The 21,692-nt window shown below is 33.5% G+C and overlaps 3 protein-coding genes across 3 annotated transcripts; 2 read left to right on the forward strand and 1 right to left on the reverse strand.

Moving 5' to 3' along the window:
- The first annotated feature begins 1,468 nt into the window (after positions 1–1,468).
- On the forward strand, positions 1,469–6,746 carry LOC105770103 (probable inactive receptor kinase At5g10020). The gene is made up of 3 exons (XM_012591158.2): positions 1,469–3,092; positions 3,668–5,236; positions 5,853–6,746. Exons 1-3 carry the CDS (start codon positions 2,189–2,191, stop codon positions 6,464–6,466), a joined length of 3,087 nt encoding a protein of 1,028 aa, XP_012446612.1. The 5' UTR covers positions 1,469–2,188; the 3' UTR covers positions 6,467–6,746.
- A 3,395-nt stretch (positions 6,747–10,141) lies between these two features.
- On the forward strand, positions 10,142–11,851 carry LOC105770742 (NDR1/HIN1-like protein 13). The gene is made up of 2 exons (XM_012592072.2): positions 10,142–10,429; positions 10,882–11,851. Exon 2 carries the CDS (start codon positions 10,906–10,908, stop codon positions 11,686–11,688), a length of 783 nt encoding a protein of 260 aa, XP_012447526.1. The 5' UTR covers positions 10,142–10,429; positions 10,882–10,905; the 3' UTR covers positions 11,689–11,851.
- Positions 11,852–15,491: 3,640 nt separating this feature from the next.
- Positions 15,492–18,938, reverse strand: LOC105768049 (protein ETHYLENE INSENSITIVE 3). The gene is made up of 2 exons (XM_012587754.2): positions 18,548–18,938; positions 15,492–17,691 (listed from the first exon to the last, which is right to left on the reverse strand). Exon 2 carries the CDS (start codon positions 17,573–17,575, stop codon positions 15,737–15,739), a length of 1,839 nt encoding a protein of 612 aa, XP_012443208.1. The 5' UTR covers positions 17,576–17,691; positions 18,548–18,938; the 3' UTR covers positions 15,492–15,736.
- Positions 18,939–21,692: the final 2,754 nt, after the last annotated feature.

The following is a 21,692-nucleotide window of genomic DNA, read 5'->3' on the forward strand; positions in this document are numbered from 1 at the left end:
TAGGGATTATATCTTTCTCCGCTCAAGTATATTGTAGATTTACTGCAGAAGAGTGGTATGGATCAAGCACATGAGTCACTATTATTCGACTAGAACTAGCATTTGCTGTAAACAAAATCTGTCAATTCATGCATAAACCTTTGAATACTCATTTCAAGGCTTTAAAGCATATCTTGTAATACTTAAGTGCAGGGACGAGGCTAAAAAATTTTGTTAGCGGGGCCGAAATTAAATTGTAATTTTATGATATTAAAAATATAATTTTATCATTTTAATAGCCTATATCTTTATAATTTGTAAAGTACTGAATCAATTTTTTATCATTTAGGAGGGTCAAAGTACAATTTTACTTTTGCTAATTTAAAATTTTAAAAATTTTAAAATTCCTAAATGAAACCCCTACGCCCCTGCTTGCACTACTTCGCACTATGGTTTGTGTTTTAAACCTGCTCAACGCATGGCTATTACTGGTTTGGTTGATGCTAATTGGGAGTCTGATATTGATGACAGAAGTCATACAACAGGCTAATGTTTGTATCTTGGTGGTAATCCAGTCTCATGGTGCTCCAAGAAACAGCAGGTTGTCTCTCGAAGTACTGCAGAGGTTGAGTATCGGAGTGTGGCCTATGCCACTGCTGATGTCTTATGGCTTGAATCTTTGCTTGGAGAATTACAAGTTCAACTTGATGATCGAATCATTCTTTGGAGTGATAATTCTAGTATCGTTGCTGTGTTTGCAAATCCTGTTCTTCATTCTAAATTCAAGCATTTTGAGCTTGACTTATTTTTTATAAGGGAAAAGGTGGTTGCAGGCAAACTTTTTGTTGGTCAAGTTCCGACTCAGGACCAAGTTGCAAACATTCTGATCAAAACCCTTATCTGCATCTTTCTTTCTTAAGTTTCGAGACAAGCTTGGTATTTGTGTTATTCCTTCTATTTGAAGTGAGTTGTTTGGTAAGATGGGTGAATGTTAAGGATAGTCGGTAGAAGTTAGTCAAGAGTAGTTGTTAGTCAAAATTTTTATATAGTTGGTTCAATTTTAAGTATTTACATATTCTTGTATAAATAGCTATAGAGACTTTATTATAAAAAAATAATCTTTGCATATTAATAATATTTTAATATCAAATATCTTTATTCTTGTATGTTTAGTGTATCTCGATACATATTGTTTTCACCTATAAATTAATTGATGAAATGAGAAACAACTCAACAAGGAGTTAAAAAAAATGTATATTTATAGATCATTAATGGTGGATCAAAATTAAATGGAAGATTCTTTGGTGAAAGCAAAGCAAGCTAGCAAAGCTAGTAGTAAAATATTTCACCTACATAAAAACAAAGCAATACTGTCTTGGGATTAATCAAAAACTTTTCTAAGGTCAAAAGCAAACAACAAGGCACCAACTCAAGCAGCTATTACTTCAAACAATTCATTGCATGTTACTATGTTTTTTTTTATGATTTAATTATCTGATCTTAAGAACTATTCAACACCCAGAAGCTCAAATCATTGTTCTGTTTTCTTACTTCTTTAGTGTTCTTCATTAAATGTGTCTGCAATTTACGACCACATTAAAAACAAGACCACCTAACACTTCGTTCTCACACACACACTCTCTCTCTCTCACCTCCCTTATCTCACTCTTCAACATGGTTTTTCTCTCTGTCTCTGGTCTTTTTCTGCATCTTTGACCTTCTCTTTACTTAATATAACTTCCAATCGCTACTCTGTGTTGTACTTTCTTTGCAACTTCCCAACCCAAATAAAGCTCAAGATTCTCACTTTTAGCGACCCTTTTTTTTCCCCGGTTTGTATCTTCTTTACTAGTTGCTAAGCATTATCTTCTCGCTTCTCACTCTCAGCTCCTTGGTGTGATGTAGTGTCTTGTTATGAGCTTTTGAGCTTGTTTCACTTGATTTGGGTTTCTGTTTATCTCAATGGACATGGGTTTTGAACTTCATTCATTGGCTGCTTAGATTAGTTTAAAAAGGAAGCATCTTTGTAAGTATCCCATTGCTAAATTAGTTGAATTTTTTTCAGTGTTAAAACTATATCCATGTGTACTCCTCTAGCTCATCCAAGCATTGCAACTTGCTGTAGAAGTTCTCTATAGCTGTTGTTGGTCCCATTCTGATATATTCTGAGATTTGTTGTGGGGTGGGCTTGGGGACTTCATTTGAAGGAATGCAGAGATTCAGTTCAGTAATTTTGTTGTTTCTGGTAGTGACTGCATTAGCACAATCTGATTTTGAAGCACTCTTAGAGCTCAAGAAGGGCATAGAGAAAGACCCTTCTGGTAAAGTCATCGATTCATGGGACTCTAAGTCCTTGGCATCTGATGGGTGTCCTCGGAATTGGTTTGGCATCACCTGTAATGAAGGCCATGTGACTGCAATCACCCTAAACGGCTTGGGTTTGGTTGGAAACTTCAGTTTCCCTGTCATTGTTGGTCTTAAATTGCTTAGAAATTTGTCCATCTCAAGCAACCAGTTGACAGGGACCATCTCAAACATAGGTTCAATTCGTTCACTCCAATTTTTGGACCTCTCGGTTAATGCTTTTCATGGGGTTATACCATCAGGCATTGCCAATTTAAAAGATTTGGTTCTTCTGAATCTTTCTTCAAATAGTTTTGATGGCACATTTCCCTCTGGGTTTAGCAATCTTAAGAGGTTGAAATACTTAGATTTACGATCTAATGTCTTTTCTGGGGATATCATGAAACTTTTGTCCCAATTGCAAAGTGCGGTGCATGTGGATTTGAGCAGCAATCAGTTATCTGGTTCACTGGACTTGGGACTTGGAACCTCCCATTTTATTTCTTCAATTCAGTATTTAAATATAAGCCAGAATTTGTTGGTTGGAGAGCTCTTTGCTCATGATGGAATGCCGTACTTTGACAGTTTAGAAGTGTTGGATGCTAGTAATAATCAGTTAGTGGGAACCATACCTACCTTCAATTTCATAGTCTCTTTGAGGATTCTTCGGCTTGGGAGCAACCGCTTGTCAGGATCACTACCAGAAGCTCTTTTGCAAGAAAGCTCCATGATCTTATCTGAACTTGACCTCAGCCTTAATCAACTCGAAGGTATTCCCTTTTTAAACAGCCTAGTGTAACTTTAGTGAGCAATTGTATCTGTTAATGTATATTCTGCCACCCATTCCTAGTCTGCGATGTATTTATATATTTCGCTCTGCATTGCTAATTAAGTTTTGCTGTTTTTTTCATACGCTGCAATGACATTCCGGAGTGTTACATCATGCCTCTTTACATGTAGCATTTTCTGATTAAATAATATAAGACGCTCCCTGTTTTTCCAGATTTCCGAAAGTATTGTACTCTCCATAACTTTAACTAGACAGTGCTAGAAAATGCATGCTTTTTTTCTGGCTTGCCAAACCGGAAATGAAGTTTGTCTTGGATCACAAGATAAATGAAGACATTACAATAAGTGTCTGAAAATATTATTAGGTTCTGTCTATCTATTTAGGATATGCAGTTCAAAGTCAATTGTACAAGGTTTCATATGCCAATTACTTTGGTCAGTGATTGCTGAAGCTATGATTTTCTATCTGTGGCAGAACCTGCTGCCCCACTGTATTATGTTTTCAAACACTCTTGTGATTTTTTCTTATTCATGAAAATTTTTGCATCCGTGGTAGGGCCGGTGGGGAGTATAACCTCAACAACGCTAAAGAAGCTCAACATATCATCAAACAAACTCTCAGGGTCCTTGCCTTATAGGATAGGGCACTGTGCTGTCATAGATCTCAGTAACAACCTGCTCTCAGGGGACTTGTCCAGAATCCAAGGTTGGGGGAATTATGTGGAAGTTATTGAATTGAGTTCAAACTCACTAACCGGGACCTTGCCGGACAAAACTTCTGAGTTTTTAAGGTTGACTGCCTTCAAGGTCTGTAACAATTCATTACAAGGTGTTCTCCCATCAATTTTAGCTACATACCCGGAATTGAAGATCGTCGATCTTAGTGTCAACCGCCTTAACGGATCTCTCCTTCCAAGCTTCTTCATGTCAACAAAGTTGACTGATCTCAATCTCTCAGGCAATAACTTTACTGGTTCGATACCTCTTCAGGACATAAAGAACCTGCCTTCTGTAAGTTCTGCTGGAAATTTGAGCCTGTTGACTCTTGATCTGTCTCATAACTCATTAACTGGCAACTTGCCCCCCGAAATCGCCAAGTTCCATAACCTGGAAATTCTTAACCTATCCGATAACAAACTTGAGGGCAGCATCCCTGATGGTCTTCCTAATGAACTGAAAGGATTCAATGTGTCTCTTAATAATTTCTCTGGTGCTATACCCAACAACTTGAGGGGGTTTCCTGATTCATCATTCCATCCAGGAAACTCCTTATTGAAATTTGGTTCTTTTCCATTGTCACCGAAAGGTTCTTCCGACCTGAATTTGAAGCCTCACAGGTCTCAGATAAAACCTGTCACCAGAATTATCTTGATTGTCGGCTTGGTTGGCGGTGCTGCTATAATAGCTCTTGTGTGTGTAATGATTTACTATAGGAACAACTGGCAGGAAACTAGGAGTGAGGGTTTGAAAAGAAATGTTGGTAAAGAAACCGTATGTCAAGGAGAGTATTCCCTTTCTCATACATCAGTACCTTACAGAAGCAAGGATACATCATCTTCCTCATTTAGCTTTCGCCAAGAACTTTTGTCATCGTCCAAAAAGAGCTCTGCATTTGATCATGGGAACAGTTCATTCATTTTAAATGACCCAAAATATCTTGGTCACCTTGAGTCCACGAGAAGAGATGAAGGATTGGCTTCACCAATGTCCATCTTGTCATCTTCAAATGCATCTCCATCTAAAGCTGAATTTCCATTTGAGAGTTCCAGTGCACTAAAGGTTCGTTCTCCTGATAAACTAGCTGGGGATCTGCATCTCTTTGATGGATCTCTGGCGTTGACAGCAGACGAACTTTCACGTGCTCCGGCTGAAGTTATTGGAAGGAGTTGCCATGGGACATTGTATAAAGCCACACTTGACTCGGGTAACGTATTGGCTATCAAATGGTTAAAGGAAGGGATAGCAAAAGGTAAAAAGGAATTCGCAAGGGAGGTAAAGAAACTCGGGTACATCAAACACCCAAACTTAGTTTCTCTTCAGGGTTATTACTGGGGTCCCAAGGAGCATGAGAAGTTGATCATATCAAATTATGTAAATGCACGATGTTTGGCCTTCTATCTTCAAGGTAAGATTCTGTTCATTGTGTGATTATAGGCTTCCAAACTAGAAATTACTGCATTTTATACCTTTCGTAGCCTCTGGAGAAGGATTATGATGATGAAAAGCCAATTTTTTGCCCCACTCTCCAGTATGCCTAGATTAGATGACAATTTCCGTGCTGGCCAAATTTTCAGGATCTGGATTTTTCATTCATACCGTGCATTGTTAATAAACAAAGAAAGAAACTGCCTCTATTATCGTAGTTTAGGTACTAGGGAATTTGAATCAAGTAATGCTGTTATAGAAATATAATCAATGAGTCTAAAGCTGGATTAATAAGTGATATTATAAGCAATTATGAAGACAACTCCTAAATATATGCTAGATATTTGCTTATTTTATTGAAATGACTCTGTTTCAGTTAAACTAAAGCACTGTCTTGTTTTTACATTAAGGTCATTTGATCTTGTAGATTGAACTGAATGCAAGAATACCCTTACATAAGCCATTCTTTCTGCTTTTCTCATGGATAAATGATTTCTTTTAATATATACTTTTTTATCATTGTCTCAAACTGCAGTGCGGTGCATATGTGGTGGAGTTTGTGTTTCACAATTAACTTCTTTTAAATTCTTCTGCAGAGACAGAGCCAAGAAAATTGCCACCCTTGTCCCTGGACGAACGGCTTAGGGTTGCTATAGATGTGGCTCGGTGTCTGAGCTACCTACACAATGAGAGAGCAATACCCCATGGCAACCTTAAGTCAACAAACATTTTACTAGAAACTCCTAATTTGACTGCACGCCTCACTGATTACAGTCTCCATCGGATACTGACATCAGCTGGCACAGCTGAACAAGTTCTGAATGCAGGTGCCCTTGGCTATCGGCCCCCTGAGTTTGCTAGCTCAAGTAAACCATGTCCATCCTTGAAAAGTGATGTGTATGCCTTTGGGGTCATATTGATGGAGCTTCTAACTGGAAAAAGTTCAGGAGAGATAGTTTCGGGGAGCACAGGTATGGTTGATCTAACCGACTGGGTGAGGTTGTTAGCATCGGAAAACCGTGCCGATGACTGCTTTGATCCTATGATATTGGAAAAGGATAACATGGAACAAACACATAGAACACTCGACGCCATGCTACAAGTGGCACTGAGATGCATCCTACCGGCTCAAGAGAGACCCGATATGAAATCAGTTTACGAAGATCTCTCGGTAATTGTGTTACAGAAAAGTAAACAAAAGGGGTTCTAACTATGTAGTTTAACTACTAACCCCACATTGATTGGTTAATTACTATCATAAGTTGGAATTCAAGTCTCGGATTGTGTTCTCTGGCTCGAAATTCGTACCGTAAATATCATTTTGGATAGGGTTAGTAGGAAGAAATAAAGTTTCATTGTAGATGGTGGGTTAACCACTCCTTTTTAACCCTTGTCTATGAATGTAACTTTAGGAATAGATTTCATTGACTCATTCTGTGAAATATAACCATAAGCCTTCATATATATATAACCCTATGTTTCTTTACAAATTGAAAATATCCGTATCAAGCATGCATGCATCAATGTTTGGTAGTCGAATGGACAATGAACAATTGAGAGAGTGATACTAAGCAAGTCCTGGAACACCAATGTAGAATGTGAGTGGAGATGCTTTTTGCAGCCGGTGTTTGAACTTCCTAACCAGATTTACAGGGTCAAAAATGGTAGTCTAGATTCGGTTTATGTGGCAGCCATTGAAGGCCTGATGAAGAACATCAATCCAGGCTATCAGGTTTGAAAATGTTTGGGGGGCTTTTGGATTTGTGGGACATTATTGTCCTTCAGGCTTTTTCACTTTTTAAATCCAAGGCTTCTTCATCATTTAGGTCCACAAAAGGGTCCACTCTGATTTATCCTGATAACATCGTTAAATAAATCTGAACTAGATAAGTTTTAAAAATAACCTCTTACTTTTATAATTCAAATTTATTTTTCAAAGTTAAAGAGCATTAATGCTATAAATCATGCCAAAACAAAATAAGCATAGATTAAGCTTCTTCTAATTGTATAATTACCAACTTTCATTCAATTTCAAAAGTACTGATTGCAGCAAATATTTCAGTTTCGGTAAAGAAAATTGAGATAAATAAAGAGTAATTATTACGTCCACTTCTAGTATAATAAAAAAACTTCATAAATGAATTTAAGAATTTTTTAATTATTTTTTATACTCTAAAAATAAATCACATCAACCTGGATCCATTTGTAAAATTTTTTTATTAGTGTATAAGATGAATATAATGTTAAAACTATACACATTATAATTTCTATAGTTTTGGTTTCTTTTCTTCATCTTTCAACATCAAATATTCAGAATAGACAAACCTAACCAAGCATATAAGAAATATTCTCCAACTGCCCCATTTTATTTTTATTTTTATTGTAATCCGGCATTTGATTTTTTTTAAACTAAGGTTTTGAAGTCTTTTTGGGTCTTTCCTAAAATAATTAATATAAAAAATTTAAAATAAAATTGGCAATGAGTGTTAGCAAAATAGTTTTAAAGTGTATTAATAAATTAATCATATAGTATTGTAATTGTCTATAATTATTGGATAAAAATATTAATTTATATGGTAACTTAAAAGAAAATTTAAAACGAAATGTTGAGCTTAACCGATTAATTCGTTGTTTGAAGATAGCTTCCATCAAATTTAAATTTCATTCTCAGCATTTAATATTCCTTTTATTTTTCTTTACCAATCAAATCAGATAAACCACCTCCCGACGAGGTGAATATTTGCTCCAAATGTTTCTTCTATTGTTGTTTTTCATTGGAAAAAAATAAAATAAAATAGTGGGCGTCTAATTACTTGTAAGAAGATTTCAAACATGTGTGCAAGAAAAAATAGGGCAACTTCTCTAGTTTACCAAGGCACTACAATTCAAGTTATGCTTTTAAAGGTCCCAACTATTTTAGAAATATTTGTAAATTACTGCGCCTAACCACTGAGGTTAAAGACCCCAACTAATCGTTAATTTAAATGTCAAATCCGCGCTTCCACGTGTGAAAAGGTGGGGGCAGTCAACTAAAATAGGCAATGTGTGATGGGATACTGATTTTGAACTCCCGCCCTGCAATTTGGCTATGAACTAAAACCCACACTTTTTTGTTTTATTTGTTGGAAACTATTAGCTTTTATGAATAAAATGGAAATTTTTAAATATGAATACTTGTTTTTTAAAGAAAGACTTAAATTTTTTCTGAAAATTATCTAATTTAAAAATATTTGGCTTTTTTAATAAAATAATAGTTTTCAAAGAGTTAAGTTGTTTTAGATGTATATTATAGAATAAATTAAAAGACACAAATACCATATCATATTTATTCAACAATTTATAAAAATTTAAATCGATCAAAATTGTTTAAAAAAATCACAAAGTTATTTGACCTTAAAGGTTGTGTGATAATGTATGTATGTATGTATATATATATATATATATGCAAAATTAACTATTAAAATATCTATTTTGTATCGATTACATTAATAATTAATTAGGTTTACATCTAGTTGAAATAAAAACTTGAAAATTTCATATTATCAATTTCTTTTTAAATTAATCTATCTTCAAAAGATAGCAGCCCACTCTTTCAAAAATATTAATGGTTAAACTTATTTAAGCTAAATTTTCTTTTAGCTATAAAATTAGCTCATTTTTAAAATGGATGTATTTTCATCATATTTCACTTTCTTAACATAATAATTCTATTCAATCGCTCTCACGACAACTAACTTTTAACTCTAAATATATTTAATGTCAACAATTAACGCCATAAAATTATTATTTTGATATATATATATATATTACAAATTGAAGGAGAAATTATAACAATTTTTAACATCAAATTATTTTATATATTTTTATTATTCATAGAAATTAATATTTTCGAAGTTTACAGTTTTTTCTTTTAACATTAAATAAATTAAATTAAAACGCATCTATCATGTGAATGAAATATTTAATGTTTTTTAACTAGATTAAAATCTAGTTGATCTGTGACACAAACCCAACTCATTAATATATATACTAAAAATTATGTCACATGTGTATGCATGTGGAAACCACGTATGTAAAACACAGACGCTTAATTAAAAATAACATATAATAAACAATAAAATGTATAGTTTAAAAATAGTTAATAATAACATATTAAATGTATACGATATTAAAATAAAATATTAGATTAAATTGTAAGTAAAATGAAATTTAAACAAATAAATATATTAAATTAAGAATGCTAAATTGATACATTTCTTTAAAATGGTGTTGTAATCAATCCTAAGTTGGTGTCGAGTTAATTTGTATTACCAACTCAATCGACAACATAATTAAATATATACAATTGAAAGAGTTAATAAAATGTGCATAATAAAATTAAAATGTATTTAAAAGTCAAAATAAAGTTTTTGTTGGATGATAAAATTAAAGTTTTACTAATAAGATTAATTTGGGATCGAATCTCATCATTTTTATATTTTTATTGATTTTTAAATTAAAAAAACTGAAATATCTTTAAATAATGTAATTTTTTAAAATATAAAAAATTATTTTTATAATTTCCGCAGGAGACTTAAAAGTTTTAATAAAAAGTACAGGTTATAAACAAACAAATAGAGAATTATGTGACTAAAAAGAAAACATTATATTTATCCCTCCACGATGAGAAAGAAAATTAGAAAAGGGGTCCAGTGCCAACTGGCCCACGTTCAATTCTCCCACACGGAGAAAAAATGAAAAGTAGCGGAGAAAAACCAGAAATGAAGTAACACGTACGCCCCCAATAAACCCACCTGATGATTAGATGAAAATCAGACGCTGTTTCTTGACTCCTTCGCCCTCTTAAGTAGCAAAAGTTAAAACCCTTTTTTTCCCTTCTTTGACATCCTAGTCTGAACTGTACTCCATCTTTTACTATTTCTTCTACTGTCCCTTAATCCATTTCATAATATATACTTAGGTGACAAATCAAATCCCCCATTGATTTGGCTATTCTATTTGTAAACTCTTCAGACCCTTTCTGGTATTATCCCTGTATCTCCACTTCTCTATAGCCAGCCAGCAGCATTCAAGAACGAAAACAAAAGCTTGTTTTCATTTCTCTTTGATCTCTGAAGGAACCCATCTTCTTGTTTTTCTGATCAAAGGTTGCTAGTTTTAGCTTTCTTTTCAGGTACGTAATATGTTCTTCCAATCTTACAGCCTTTCCTTTCCTTTTCTTGCATGCATGCACATATATCACTCTTTTAAGATCAATCTCTAGCTAGTTATTTAAAGACATGTTTGGTTCGATGGAATACTCGTTTCATTACGAGCTGATTTAAAGCAATGTTACCATTTAGTTTGCGCCTTCGCGGAACGTTTAATGGGAAAAATTACCATTGATTTGTTTGTTTCTTTTGTGGAAAGTGCATTGATGAATGTGAATCTTTTAAATAACATTACAGTCAATTACTCGCTTGATTAAGACAAGTGAATTTTGTTCCTCCTTTAATTAAATCCCTGATTTTCCCCCCGAAACCCGTAAACGTTGGTGTTTAAATACGCGTATCCAAGCTTTTGGTTTCTCAGTCTCAGACATTCAAAACACTTAACTGCGGCTCTCGCGATTTTTTCCTCTTGTAGTGAATCACTGAGTTAAACTGCACGATGACTGAACGAGTCCACCCCGGCGATTCTCCGCCCACCTCCGGCGAACAATCGGTACCAAAACCAGCAACTTCGTCCCCCGAGAAACCTGCGCCACAACCTGGAACTTACGTCATCCAAATTCCCAAGGACCAAATCTACCGCGTCCCTCCGCCAGAGAACGCACACCGCTATGCGCATCTATCCAAACGGAAGCCTCGTCGGAGCACCTCTCGCAGCTGCTGTTGCTGCTTGTTGACTACCATCCTCGCTCTCCTCCTTGCGGCCGCCATTGCTGCCGCTGTGATTTACTTCGTTTTCAAGCCCGAGTCTCCAAATTACTCCGTCGAGAGCGTTGCCATAAAGGGATTCAACTTGACGTCACCATCGCCGCTCTCTCCTGAATTCGACGTCACCGTCCGGGCACACAATCCCAACGATAAAATCGGTATTTACTACGAGAAAGGCAGCTCCGTTAAAGTTTACTACGGTGACATTAACCTGTGCAACGGCGCGTTGCCGGCTTTTTTCCAGCCAACGAATAACGTAACGTTGTTCAAAACTGCTTTAAAGGGATCTGAAATTGAACTAAACAACGCCGTGCTCAGGACTCTTTCGGACCAGCAAAACAAAGGAGCGGTGCCGTTTAGTTTGAAGCTGAGAGCGCCAGTTAAGATTAAAGTTGGGTCCATTAAGACGTGGAAGATTACCGTTAAGGTGACGTGTAAGATAACGGTGGATAAGTTAACGGCGGCGTCCAAGGTTGTGTCAAACGATTGTGATTACGGAGTAGATCTTTGGTGATGATTGGAGTACAGTTGGTACAGTTGGAGTGTTTGGTTGCAGGGATAGTGCGTCATGAATATAATATTTTCCTGTTTTGTGATTATTACATCATAGGAGTGGCATACATGAACATGATACAGATTTTCAAAAATATTTTTATATGATACGCTTCATTTAATCATTTTTACGGTATTTTATTAATTATTAATTAATAAAATCCAAATCAATGTAAAAAAAGTACTCCCATCACAGTAGAATTGATGATTTCCATCCACAAGAAAAATCCGATTCCAAGGCCATTTATAACTTGGACTAGTTCAAACTTCAAAGGATTTGAAATAATAGGTTTATGTTAAATAAAATGCCTTTTTTTCTAAATGATTTAAAATATATTTTAGGGTGGTTGATTAAATGCATTAAATCATTGACCCAATAGTTTTTCTCATATAAAAAAAAGTCGCAATTTAAAATATAAAATTTAAATTTATTAAAATTGTTTCATGAATTAATTAAATTTAAATTTTATTAATCCAGTAATCATTATATATAAGATAAAATGCTTTGGATTTGGAATACACACAGACGTATATATAAGATAAAAGAATGGGTCGTGCATGCGGACCACTTCAAAAGATTTTCTATAATATGTTCCATGACTTAATATAATATTGAATTATTGGTAGTTGAATAAGTTTCACGTAAAATTGATAGTGTAATGGCAGGGAAAAAACAGAAAGAAGATTTCAAATGTGAAATCATCTTCTAATATCTAACCCGATGCAGTGTAATTAGAGACTTTTTGAAACTGCTGGCCTTGGGTGAAATCTGGATAAGAAAATGATTATTTGCCCAAAGAGAGCTCCTCCCCGTCCCTACTCCGGCAGCGGCAGAACCACCGTCACCTCCCAAGAGTTTTAGACATGCTCTTGTTTTGTTTTGCTTGATTATATCAAAATGTAACTACTGAATTATTAAATATACTTCTATAAACACATTTTTGAATACGAAAGCATAACACTCCAAGAACCCTTTCAATATATGAAATAAAAAAAATTGAGTAATTATTATTTTCAATTCAATTGGTACAGGTATTGTTGTTAACATAGAAAGACGTGGGTTTGAATGCGCTGAGATGTATTATCCTCTAATTTATTGGTTGGGAGAGACAATAGATAATTTTAGGCATTGTATCTAAAAGAATAACTAATGTTAAAAAAATTATCATTTTGAGGTGTGATTTTCATGACTCAATAGGAATGAATACATAGAAAGATAAAAAGGTTGGGGGTAAAATTGGCAATAATAATGAGGGTATATGTGGCAATGCTGATAAATAGTTGAATTCTTAGTTGATGTCATGATGGGATCATATTGTAATAATATAACTCAAAATTGTTGTGTTTTGAATTTCAGTAGTCTTCTAAAAATTGTGAATTTCACATACGCCTTGAGAAATTCAAAATTAGATTGTCAACATACATGTAATGCAAGCTTATAAAAGGAAGCAACAAGCTAAGAGTAACAAAACCCCGAAAGACCTATGAACCTAATAAAACAGATCTAAATTATGTCCCATAAGTTGCATCAGATCATGTTTGAAATATTATGAATGATTATAGCAAAATCTAATCATAACAATAATAATACTCCTCTCAAAAAATTATTAATGCCCATGAAAGTTACATTGAAATGCTTATTTGTTCCCATGTTTGTTTTCTCTTCGAATGGAATTTGGCACTTGGCTAATAAATTAATAATAAATGGGTAAAGTATTAAAATAATCTCTTTTTTTTTTTACTTCATGTAACATTTTAGTCACTTATGTTTGAAATGTTATATTTTAATCACTTACGATATTATTTTGTTACGAAATGGTTACTTTACCGTTGAGATCTGTTACCTCCCAAATGGCAATCAGACGTGATAGTTAAACCATAATATCTACCGTTAAAATGTTATCGTTTTAGTCACTTATGTCATCAGTTTGAGCATGTCTTTTTTGTCTGTCACATATACAGCAAAACATGAAAAGATGGATCACCTTTTTGTAAAAAAAAAAAACATAATATCTGAACCCAAAATCCAGGTAAAGAACAAAAAAACTCATTACTTACCGTAATCCATGCTTGGACCCTCCATTGAATCGATGCATTGTTCTTTCATTTTGAATAAAAAATTCAATCAATTGGTGGAGCACTCACTTTGATTTCTACTGTTTTGATTCAACGACAATGAAAATTGATGATTTTTTCAGTCAAAATGAAAACGAAAACTAAAAGAAAAAGGAGACTAAGATTTTTTTTTCGATTCAAGGATTAATTTGATACATTGGTTTTGATTATTTCGAAAAACTAAATTAACATCATTCCTTTAATTAATTTAGAAATTTCAATTAATTAAATTTATTTAATTAAAAAATCAATTAATTTATCTAGCCGGATATCTACATTAGCATTTAAAATCTATTTTAAATGTCATGTCGGACTGTCGTTTGGAAGGTAATAGATCTTAACAATAGAGTGACCATTTCATAACAAAACGATAACATAAATAACTAAAATGTAAATTGAAACAAATAAAGGTATCTATTTTAATAGTTTACCCATAATGAATTTACAAATAAACTGCTGGCATCTTCTTTCGAAGGAAAAGCACATATTTCTCTTGTTGTTATGCTTTTTATCCTGTCTGATCTCTTGTCTTTTACAATTATTACGTTTGGCAAATGGCCGCCACACCATGACAAAAGAATCAATCTGTTACAGATAAATTGTCTGAATAATTTCCGAAACTTTTAAATCTTATCATCAATGCACCAGAAATTCTAATTTAAGAATAAAGTACAATAACTCAATACTAAAATAAAATTCGTTACTTTTTTCCTTGAATCATTTATAAACTTGTATGATCCATTATTTCCTGCAATTTATCTTTTTATCATATCATAGCCGCCATATATCTCAAACTGAAAGAAATATATTTGAAAGAGAAGTCAATAAGTGCATACCTTAGATTAAAAATTAAGTCTTTATACGTACATATATGTTTATCTCTAAGTTATATTGAAATGGAGCTCCCTGCTGAGTTGCTTCAGTTCCATTTCAAGTAAAATAGACTGAGAATAATATAAATAAATTATAATAATTATTAAGTCAAATAACCCCCCCCCCCCATGTGACCTGGTCATGTATTTCCCTTGTATGCAAGGAAAGGACTAAAATCCAAAATATCAAAGGGGAGATGAATTTTGCAGATAAAAGCTCAACTGCAACATTTATAAAAATAAAAAATAAAACCCAACAATGAAAGCAACACCATACCATAGTGCCATCAAGGTTTGGATCATTATCCTTTTGCTTGAAATCTTTTCTCTTTTCCATTTGGGTAAAATGAACTCTTTTTATTGTGTGGTTTTTGTTTTTCCTGAAATGGGGGCCATCGAAATGATAAGTTTCAAACTTTTGAACAAAGCCAAGAAAACAGCTGACCCTACCACCAAACCCACACACGTGGCACACAACCACAACAGTTCCATTTCCATCTTCCATGTACGAGATTCGAGAAGATCCTGTTCAACTTAACCATGTTCTTTGCATTAACTGCTGTGGGTCTAAAGCTCACATAAGATGAACAAGAAGGATTGGATTGCATAAAAAGACAACCAGTTTCCATTCAACACCAATCTGTCAACTATGTACCCATTACAGGACAGAAACACGCAGATTCCTACAAAACATGACAATGGTTGAAACTGATAAAAAGTTCAAAGAAAGAGTGAAAATGGAAGGGGAGGAAAGAAGAGGAAAAAAAAAACCCAGAGATAATACATATAAACTTATTTATGAGACAGTAATATTCTATGTAAATCAGTTGCAAGATTATGGGACTTTTTGTTTTTATTGAAAGCCCATATGAAGACCTGATAAAACTTGCCAACTTCTAACAACTACAAGCATGAAGATAAATACAACCACCAAGTAAAAAAAAAAAAACATAAGGTTTTTAGCTAATGCATGTGTCGGCAGGCCTTAGTGGGGATTACCACTTGTGACCTGACCTTTGTTACTCAAAACCAGATTGAAACATCCTGCTTTGGCATGGTATCGACCCCAACAGCTTGTAGATCTTCCTTGTAATCAAAAGAAGCCAGATCGAACGGAGAACCAAACATCAACTGGAAGCTGTTGTTATTGTGGTTGGCCTCGAACGGAGAATTCAAACCCTTAAAACGGTCAAATTGACCTTCCCCTTGCATAAACATCTGATGATTACGAGGCATGCTGGACTCCTCGAAGAAATTCCCCTCCATCATGACTCCTTGATGACCGTTGAAGAATTCATCTTGTTGAGGTTGGCTTTTCGACTGGAGGAGGTTTTGACCTTCAGTACCTGGATTGTTACCGGGATTCATGTTTTTGTTGCCTTGAATGTTGTTATCATATATTGACATGAGGTCACTGATCATTTTCTGCCCATCTTCTGGAACTCCGAGTCCTGATAGTTCATAGGGTGTTGGAGCAGATGTAATAGATGGTGCAGTTGGCTTGGATGGTGCAAAAGGTTGAGGGAAAATGACTGGTTTCACTTCATTCACGTTAAAATTTGAACCGCCAAACTGCGCAGAAGAGTTTCTGAAAGGACAAGTTAATTGATGATTGTCCCTGGCAGTCCTGTCATGAAAACCCAGGCGGAGTTCACTATAAGGGCACTGGAGGAACTCACAAGTGTAGATCTTGTGTTCCATCATGTTCAAATCATCGGATGGCTTCCTCTTTCGCATGAAATCCAAATTATTGACAACTCCCTTAATAGGATACGATTGTTGTTGGACAGCCCTCATTGTATCCATGCTGAAATTAGATGTATTGAGATGCCCGGGTTTGAGCTCTTGTACATCAAAGTTTGGCTCATCTTCAGCCCCTTCAACATCATACTCATTGCAGTCATTTATAACAAAAGACCCACTTCCTCCACATGAGGACAAAGGTGGGCAGGAATCAGGGTAAAGCTCTCGTGCCAAGGCCTCCTCCTGGTTAATGATAGCGAGCCAAGTTGCACTCTCCTTTGCTGTCATCTTGTCCTGCAAGCACTTAGACTGCCTTACAAGCTTGCGAATCTTGGCAATATCAGGAGACATATGCTTGATTACTGCCGTGAGAACCCCCACTTTCCATGCCTTCTTCAAGTCATGAGGTTTCTTATAAGGAGGAGGACCTTGATCTTTGGGCAATCCCAGTTGTGGCCACCATTCCTCGTTGCCAGTAGGCCACCATGGTGGGGGAACACCTTTCTCCAAAGGAAACCGCCTCTGAGGGGGATCACAATGTTGCATCAGTGCAGACAAAAGAGAACCAAGAGTTGTATCTTGGAGTTCTTGTAAGGTGTGTGGCGTTGGCCCGATGTTGTTACAGCCATCATTCTTGCCAGGAATCAAATTATCAGCCTGGTACTTAGCAATAGCAGCAGGACCATTACGATCAAACCGGACTTTATCCTTCCACCATTCTCGAAGATTGTCAGATGCTCCAGTTACCGGCTTTCCCTTTTCCGGAATAATCCCGTAAACAAAACCTTGAGCCTTGCAAACTTCCATCATCTTCAACATGTACTTCAATATTCCATCCTGTGCCCTCGACATCTTCTTTCTCCTCGCCTGCTCTTGGGACTGGCGCTGCTTCGCGATATCAATCCCCTCCTTGCCCTTATGCTGCTCTTTAAGCCGTTTGAGACGCATTTTGTACCTCCACAACCTCCTCTCAAGTTCATCAACATCAACCTCTTCATCAGTATAATCATCCTCGACAGTGGCCTCTGCTTCACTCTGTGAGACTGCAACATCTTTTTCCCCCAGCGGAGCACTGAAGAAATTCATATCCCCACACATAGTCATCTCATCGAACATCATCGTTATTCCAAGATCTGATCGGACTCCAAGATAAGTCTAAAACTTGAGGGAATCTCAGTATCAGCAACACCACCTTTCCTTCTAGAAATAACCCAATAACTAAGGCTTAAGTTAACCTGCATATAAAAACAAATTGGTTAACAAAAACCACGTTAGGACTAAGTTTTCCCGGACAAAAAAGCAGCATTTAAAAGCTGAACTGATACAGACAGTCTAAACATAAATTCACTGACGAAAATGGCTAACAATTCAGATCAGCCAAAACCACAAAAGCATAAACAAAGATGCTCAGTTCCTAAAATCTATATAATACATAGATTATTTTTAGTAGTCCAAAACCTAAATTTCTGTAGAAAATAAGAAAATTAAACAGAACAAACTAGCCTACAAATAATATCAGCTGGTCAGCTGCATCCTTCTGCGGTTATCATGACATAGGAGAGACAAAAATACAAAATCTGATTCATAAATCTTAAATTAAGGGACAATCAGATAAAAGTCAGATCTCCAAAAAGAAGAAAGAAAACATCTTAAAATGAAGAAGTAACTGAAAAGATAGAACCCAACTCAAATTCATTGGATCTGATACAACCAGTTCCTGCATTTTATTAATCAATAATAATAACAAAAACTGTCATAGAAAGTAGAAAATCCCAAAAAGACATGCAGAACTTCAATTTGTTCAATCAATAACCCGAAAAGCCAGACAATCAAAACCTTTGGTTTAAAAATAAAAGCTCAACTTTACCAACAAACAATGAAAACCCCAATCAGGGAAAAAAACACAACCCAGAAAATCAAACAACTTTATCAATCAATAATGAACCCAAAATAGAAATCAAGACTTCAAGTTTATAAATCAACAATAAAGAAAAGCCCATATCAGAGAAGTAGTAGAAAACTTCATAGAAGGTACTAAGATCAAGTAAGACAAATAGAGACCCACTCAAAACCAAGTCCAAATAGACTTACCAGGAAGGAAAAAAAAAACACACACACACACCCAGAATTTGGCTTATTCCCCAAAGCTCAAAGAAGTTAATTTTGAAACTGAAGAAAAAAAGAAAGAGAAGAAATGGATGGATAGAGAGGGGAAGAAAGAAAAGGAATATTTATCCCTTGGAGTTCTGCAAGATGGAACTTTTTAGAACCCCAAAAGAGAGAATTATTGAAGAGAGGGGAAGAAGTGAAGGGCGAGGGTGGGGAGGTGGCTGCCTGTCTCCCAGTTTGGTGCTTGTGAAAGCATAGATAGATGAAAAGAGAGAGAAAGTGGGATGAACTGTTGGGGTGTAATAAAACCAAGGTATGGGGAAGTGAGACTTTGGATTAAATAGTAAAGGAAAATGGAAAGTAGAGGGAAAAAAAGAGAGGGAAACAAATGAAGTTCAGGTCAGGTTAATCCCATCTGATTCTTGGGATAGACGGTTTTTCTTTTCCTTTTCCTTCCCTTAATTTTAATAATAAATTTCCGTGTGAATTAATTAATTAAGATAATTTGAGAGGCTGGCTGGCCGTGTTTCTTTCAGCAATTATAGGAAATTTATTCCTGAGTGTTTTAATATACGTTTTATAGTTATTATGTAATAATATTTTTTATGAATTTAATGACTATTTTTATTATATTAAATTTCTGGTACATGAAAATTTTATATACAAATACATTTATACAACTAATATTAATTAATATACTTTTGTAATAATATTAATTAATTTTAATAAAGATCTTAAAAATGATAATATATTTATAAAAATTATATAAAAGGCAAATGAGGCTTTTACTAAAATGATAAAATCAAGTTATTGAATATCATAGTATTTGAAGGTCAAATATTACCATAGGTGTGTATTTTCAGATTTTATATGAAAATTTTAAAACAAACATATCGTCGCAATAATATGTGTTACTTTATACAAAGTTGAAACTTGATTAATAGGTGACACTAACTCAATTAAGCACTTAAAAATAGTACAGATAATAGTTTCAAAATTTTTATAAAATATATCATGGATGAATAGAAAACAATATAAATTTTGATTCAATATGCAAATCGTTACATGAGGTTTGGTTTAGTATAAATATAGACATGAAACTTTAATTACATGATTGTGGTTAAATGTATACATGAAACTTTTATTTTGATTCATCTATATATATTAAAATAAATAAAATATCAATTTATATTCATGTTGGATTGGATAGGTGTGATTATTTTTCAAATACATGTAAGCCTGAAATTAAAGATTATGTCTAATATTCACATTTGATTAATTTATATGATTTTAAAATTTATCCCAAAATAATAAAATATGAATGAAATATTATTTAAAGTCTCATGTAATACCGCAGTCGCACATTTGTATAATTATTAACTAGAGAAAACTTCTTTTAATATTTTAAGTGAAAACCTTGAAAGCCAACATATTTAAAAACAAAATATACATGAAGAAGATTTGGTGGTATTAAAAATAAATAAATAAATACGACTTTATTTTGAATACAGAATAAAAAAAGGTCGAAATTTTTGAGATTTTTAACATTATGAATTAGATTAGATTTTAAACTTCAAAAGGTTTTACTGGTTGATTATAATTGTGAATAAAACTGTAACTTAAAAATGAGTAATAAATAGAAAAGAAAAAAGTTGCCCATTATTCTCTCCACTTTAGGAGGAAGAGGAATATTATATAAATTTTAAAAGTAATAAACAGTTGTATGGAAGAAAGTAAGAAACATTAGTTTTGTTTCTACTCAAACTTAAAATAAAATAATAGTAAAGAGAATAAAATGATTGGACTACAAACAACTTAACACATATTTTAATCAACAGTGTCATCTCATTTCATTGCTTGTATAAAAAAACTAATCATCTTGTGGACTAGTATTTGGACACGTAAACCATATGCGATGCTCTTAATCTATCATTTTTCATGCGCAAAACCAAGCCCAAGATGAATGCTAAGCCGATAAGATTCATTAACTAATCAGTTAGACAAACAGAATTTCGATGCTTTCTTATTATTATTTTAGTATGGTTCCCGACCTACTTTTAGGGTTGGGTAATTATTTTTTCAAGCACATTTAAATTTGAGTTTTCATATTTTCAAATTTTTTTACAAAATCAGATATAACAAAATATATATTTTTAATTATTTAAATTTAATGGAGATTTTTAATGGTGTTAACATTTCTTAAAAATACGTCAATATTTTAATTAAAATAAAATATTTAGACTAACTAATGACATTGCAAAAATTTATGTACAAAATTGAAGCACAGAGAATAAATTTTAAATTTGGGCATAATATAATAACCAAAACTAAAATTAGACCATTGTTATATAACCCAAGCAAGGAGGTATCAAATTTAGGAATTTAATCCCTATACTTTTTAGTTTTAAAATTTTAATTTTATTTGTTAATACCATTAAAATTATTCTATTAAATTGGCTAGTCTGACATGTTGAATTAAAAAAGACGCTTTACAATCATGTAATGAAAATGGCATTGCAATTAACTTCAATTTAACAAATAATTTTAATAGTGCTAACAATTTTAAAAATTACATCATTATTTTAATTAAAATAAAATATTTAAACCAATTAATGATATTATAAAATTGAATAGTAAAAGTTAAAATATAAAGATTAAATCTTAAATTCCAACCTAAAATAACTACCAAAAGTGAAAATTAACCATGAATATATAAATTAAAAACTGGAAATGGCAATGAAAGAAAAACCAAATGTCTTGACAGGTGTCACAATAAGGAATAGGGTACTATTAGGTTAATTATTAATTATTTCTAAGTTAAGTTGTAGAGTAAATATTTGAATATTAAAATATATTTCAAGTCTTTGTATTTTATGTATTTTTGAAATTTAGTATTTGAGCTAATATTTTTAGAAATTTAGTCTCACTATTTTCTAAATTTAAAATTCAAATTTAATTATTAACACTATTAATTTTTTATTAAATTCGTTAATGTAATGTTTTGAAATTAAAAAAATAATAATACTCACTTAGTAGTCATATAATAAAAAAAGACGTTGTAATGAGCTTGAATTTAACAAATAATTTTAATAGTATTAATAACTCTTAAAAGTTACATAAGCATTTT

Source organism: Gossypium raimondii, chromosome 5 (genome assembly GCF_025698545.1).
Source record: "Gossypium raimondii isolate GPD5lz chromosome 5, ASM2569854v1, whole genome shotgun sequence".
In the NCBI taxonomy this organism is placed as follows: Eukaryota; Viridiplantae; Streptophyta; class Magnoliopsida; order Malvales; family Malvaceae; genus Gossypium; species Gossypium raimondii.

Coding starts and splice junctions, on each gene's coding strand:
- LOC105770742 (XM_012592072.2), top strand. CDS start 10,906: ATGACTGAACGAGTCCACCCCGGCGATTCTCCGCCCACCTCCGGCGAA.
- LOC105770103 (XM_012591158.2), top strand. CDS start 2,189: ATGCAGAGATTCAGTTCAGTAATTTTGTTGTTTCTGGTAGTGACTGCA. Junction 3,093..3,667: donor CAGCCTTAATCAACTCGAAG/GTATTCCCTTTT, acceptor CATCCGTGGTAG/GGCCGGTGGGGAGTATAACC. Junction 5,237..5,852: donor TTTGGCCTTCTATCTTCAAG/GTAAGATTCTGT, acceptor ATTCTTCTGCAG/AGACAGAGCCAAGAAAATTG.
- LOC105768049 (XM_012587754.2), bottom strand. CDS start 17,575: ATGATGTTCGATGAGATGACTATGTGTGGGGATATGAATTTCTTCAGT.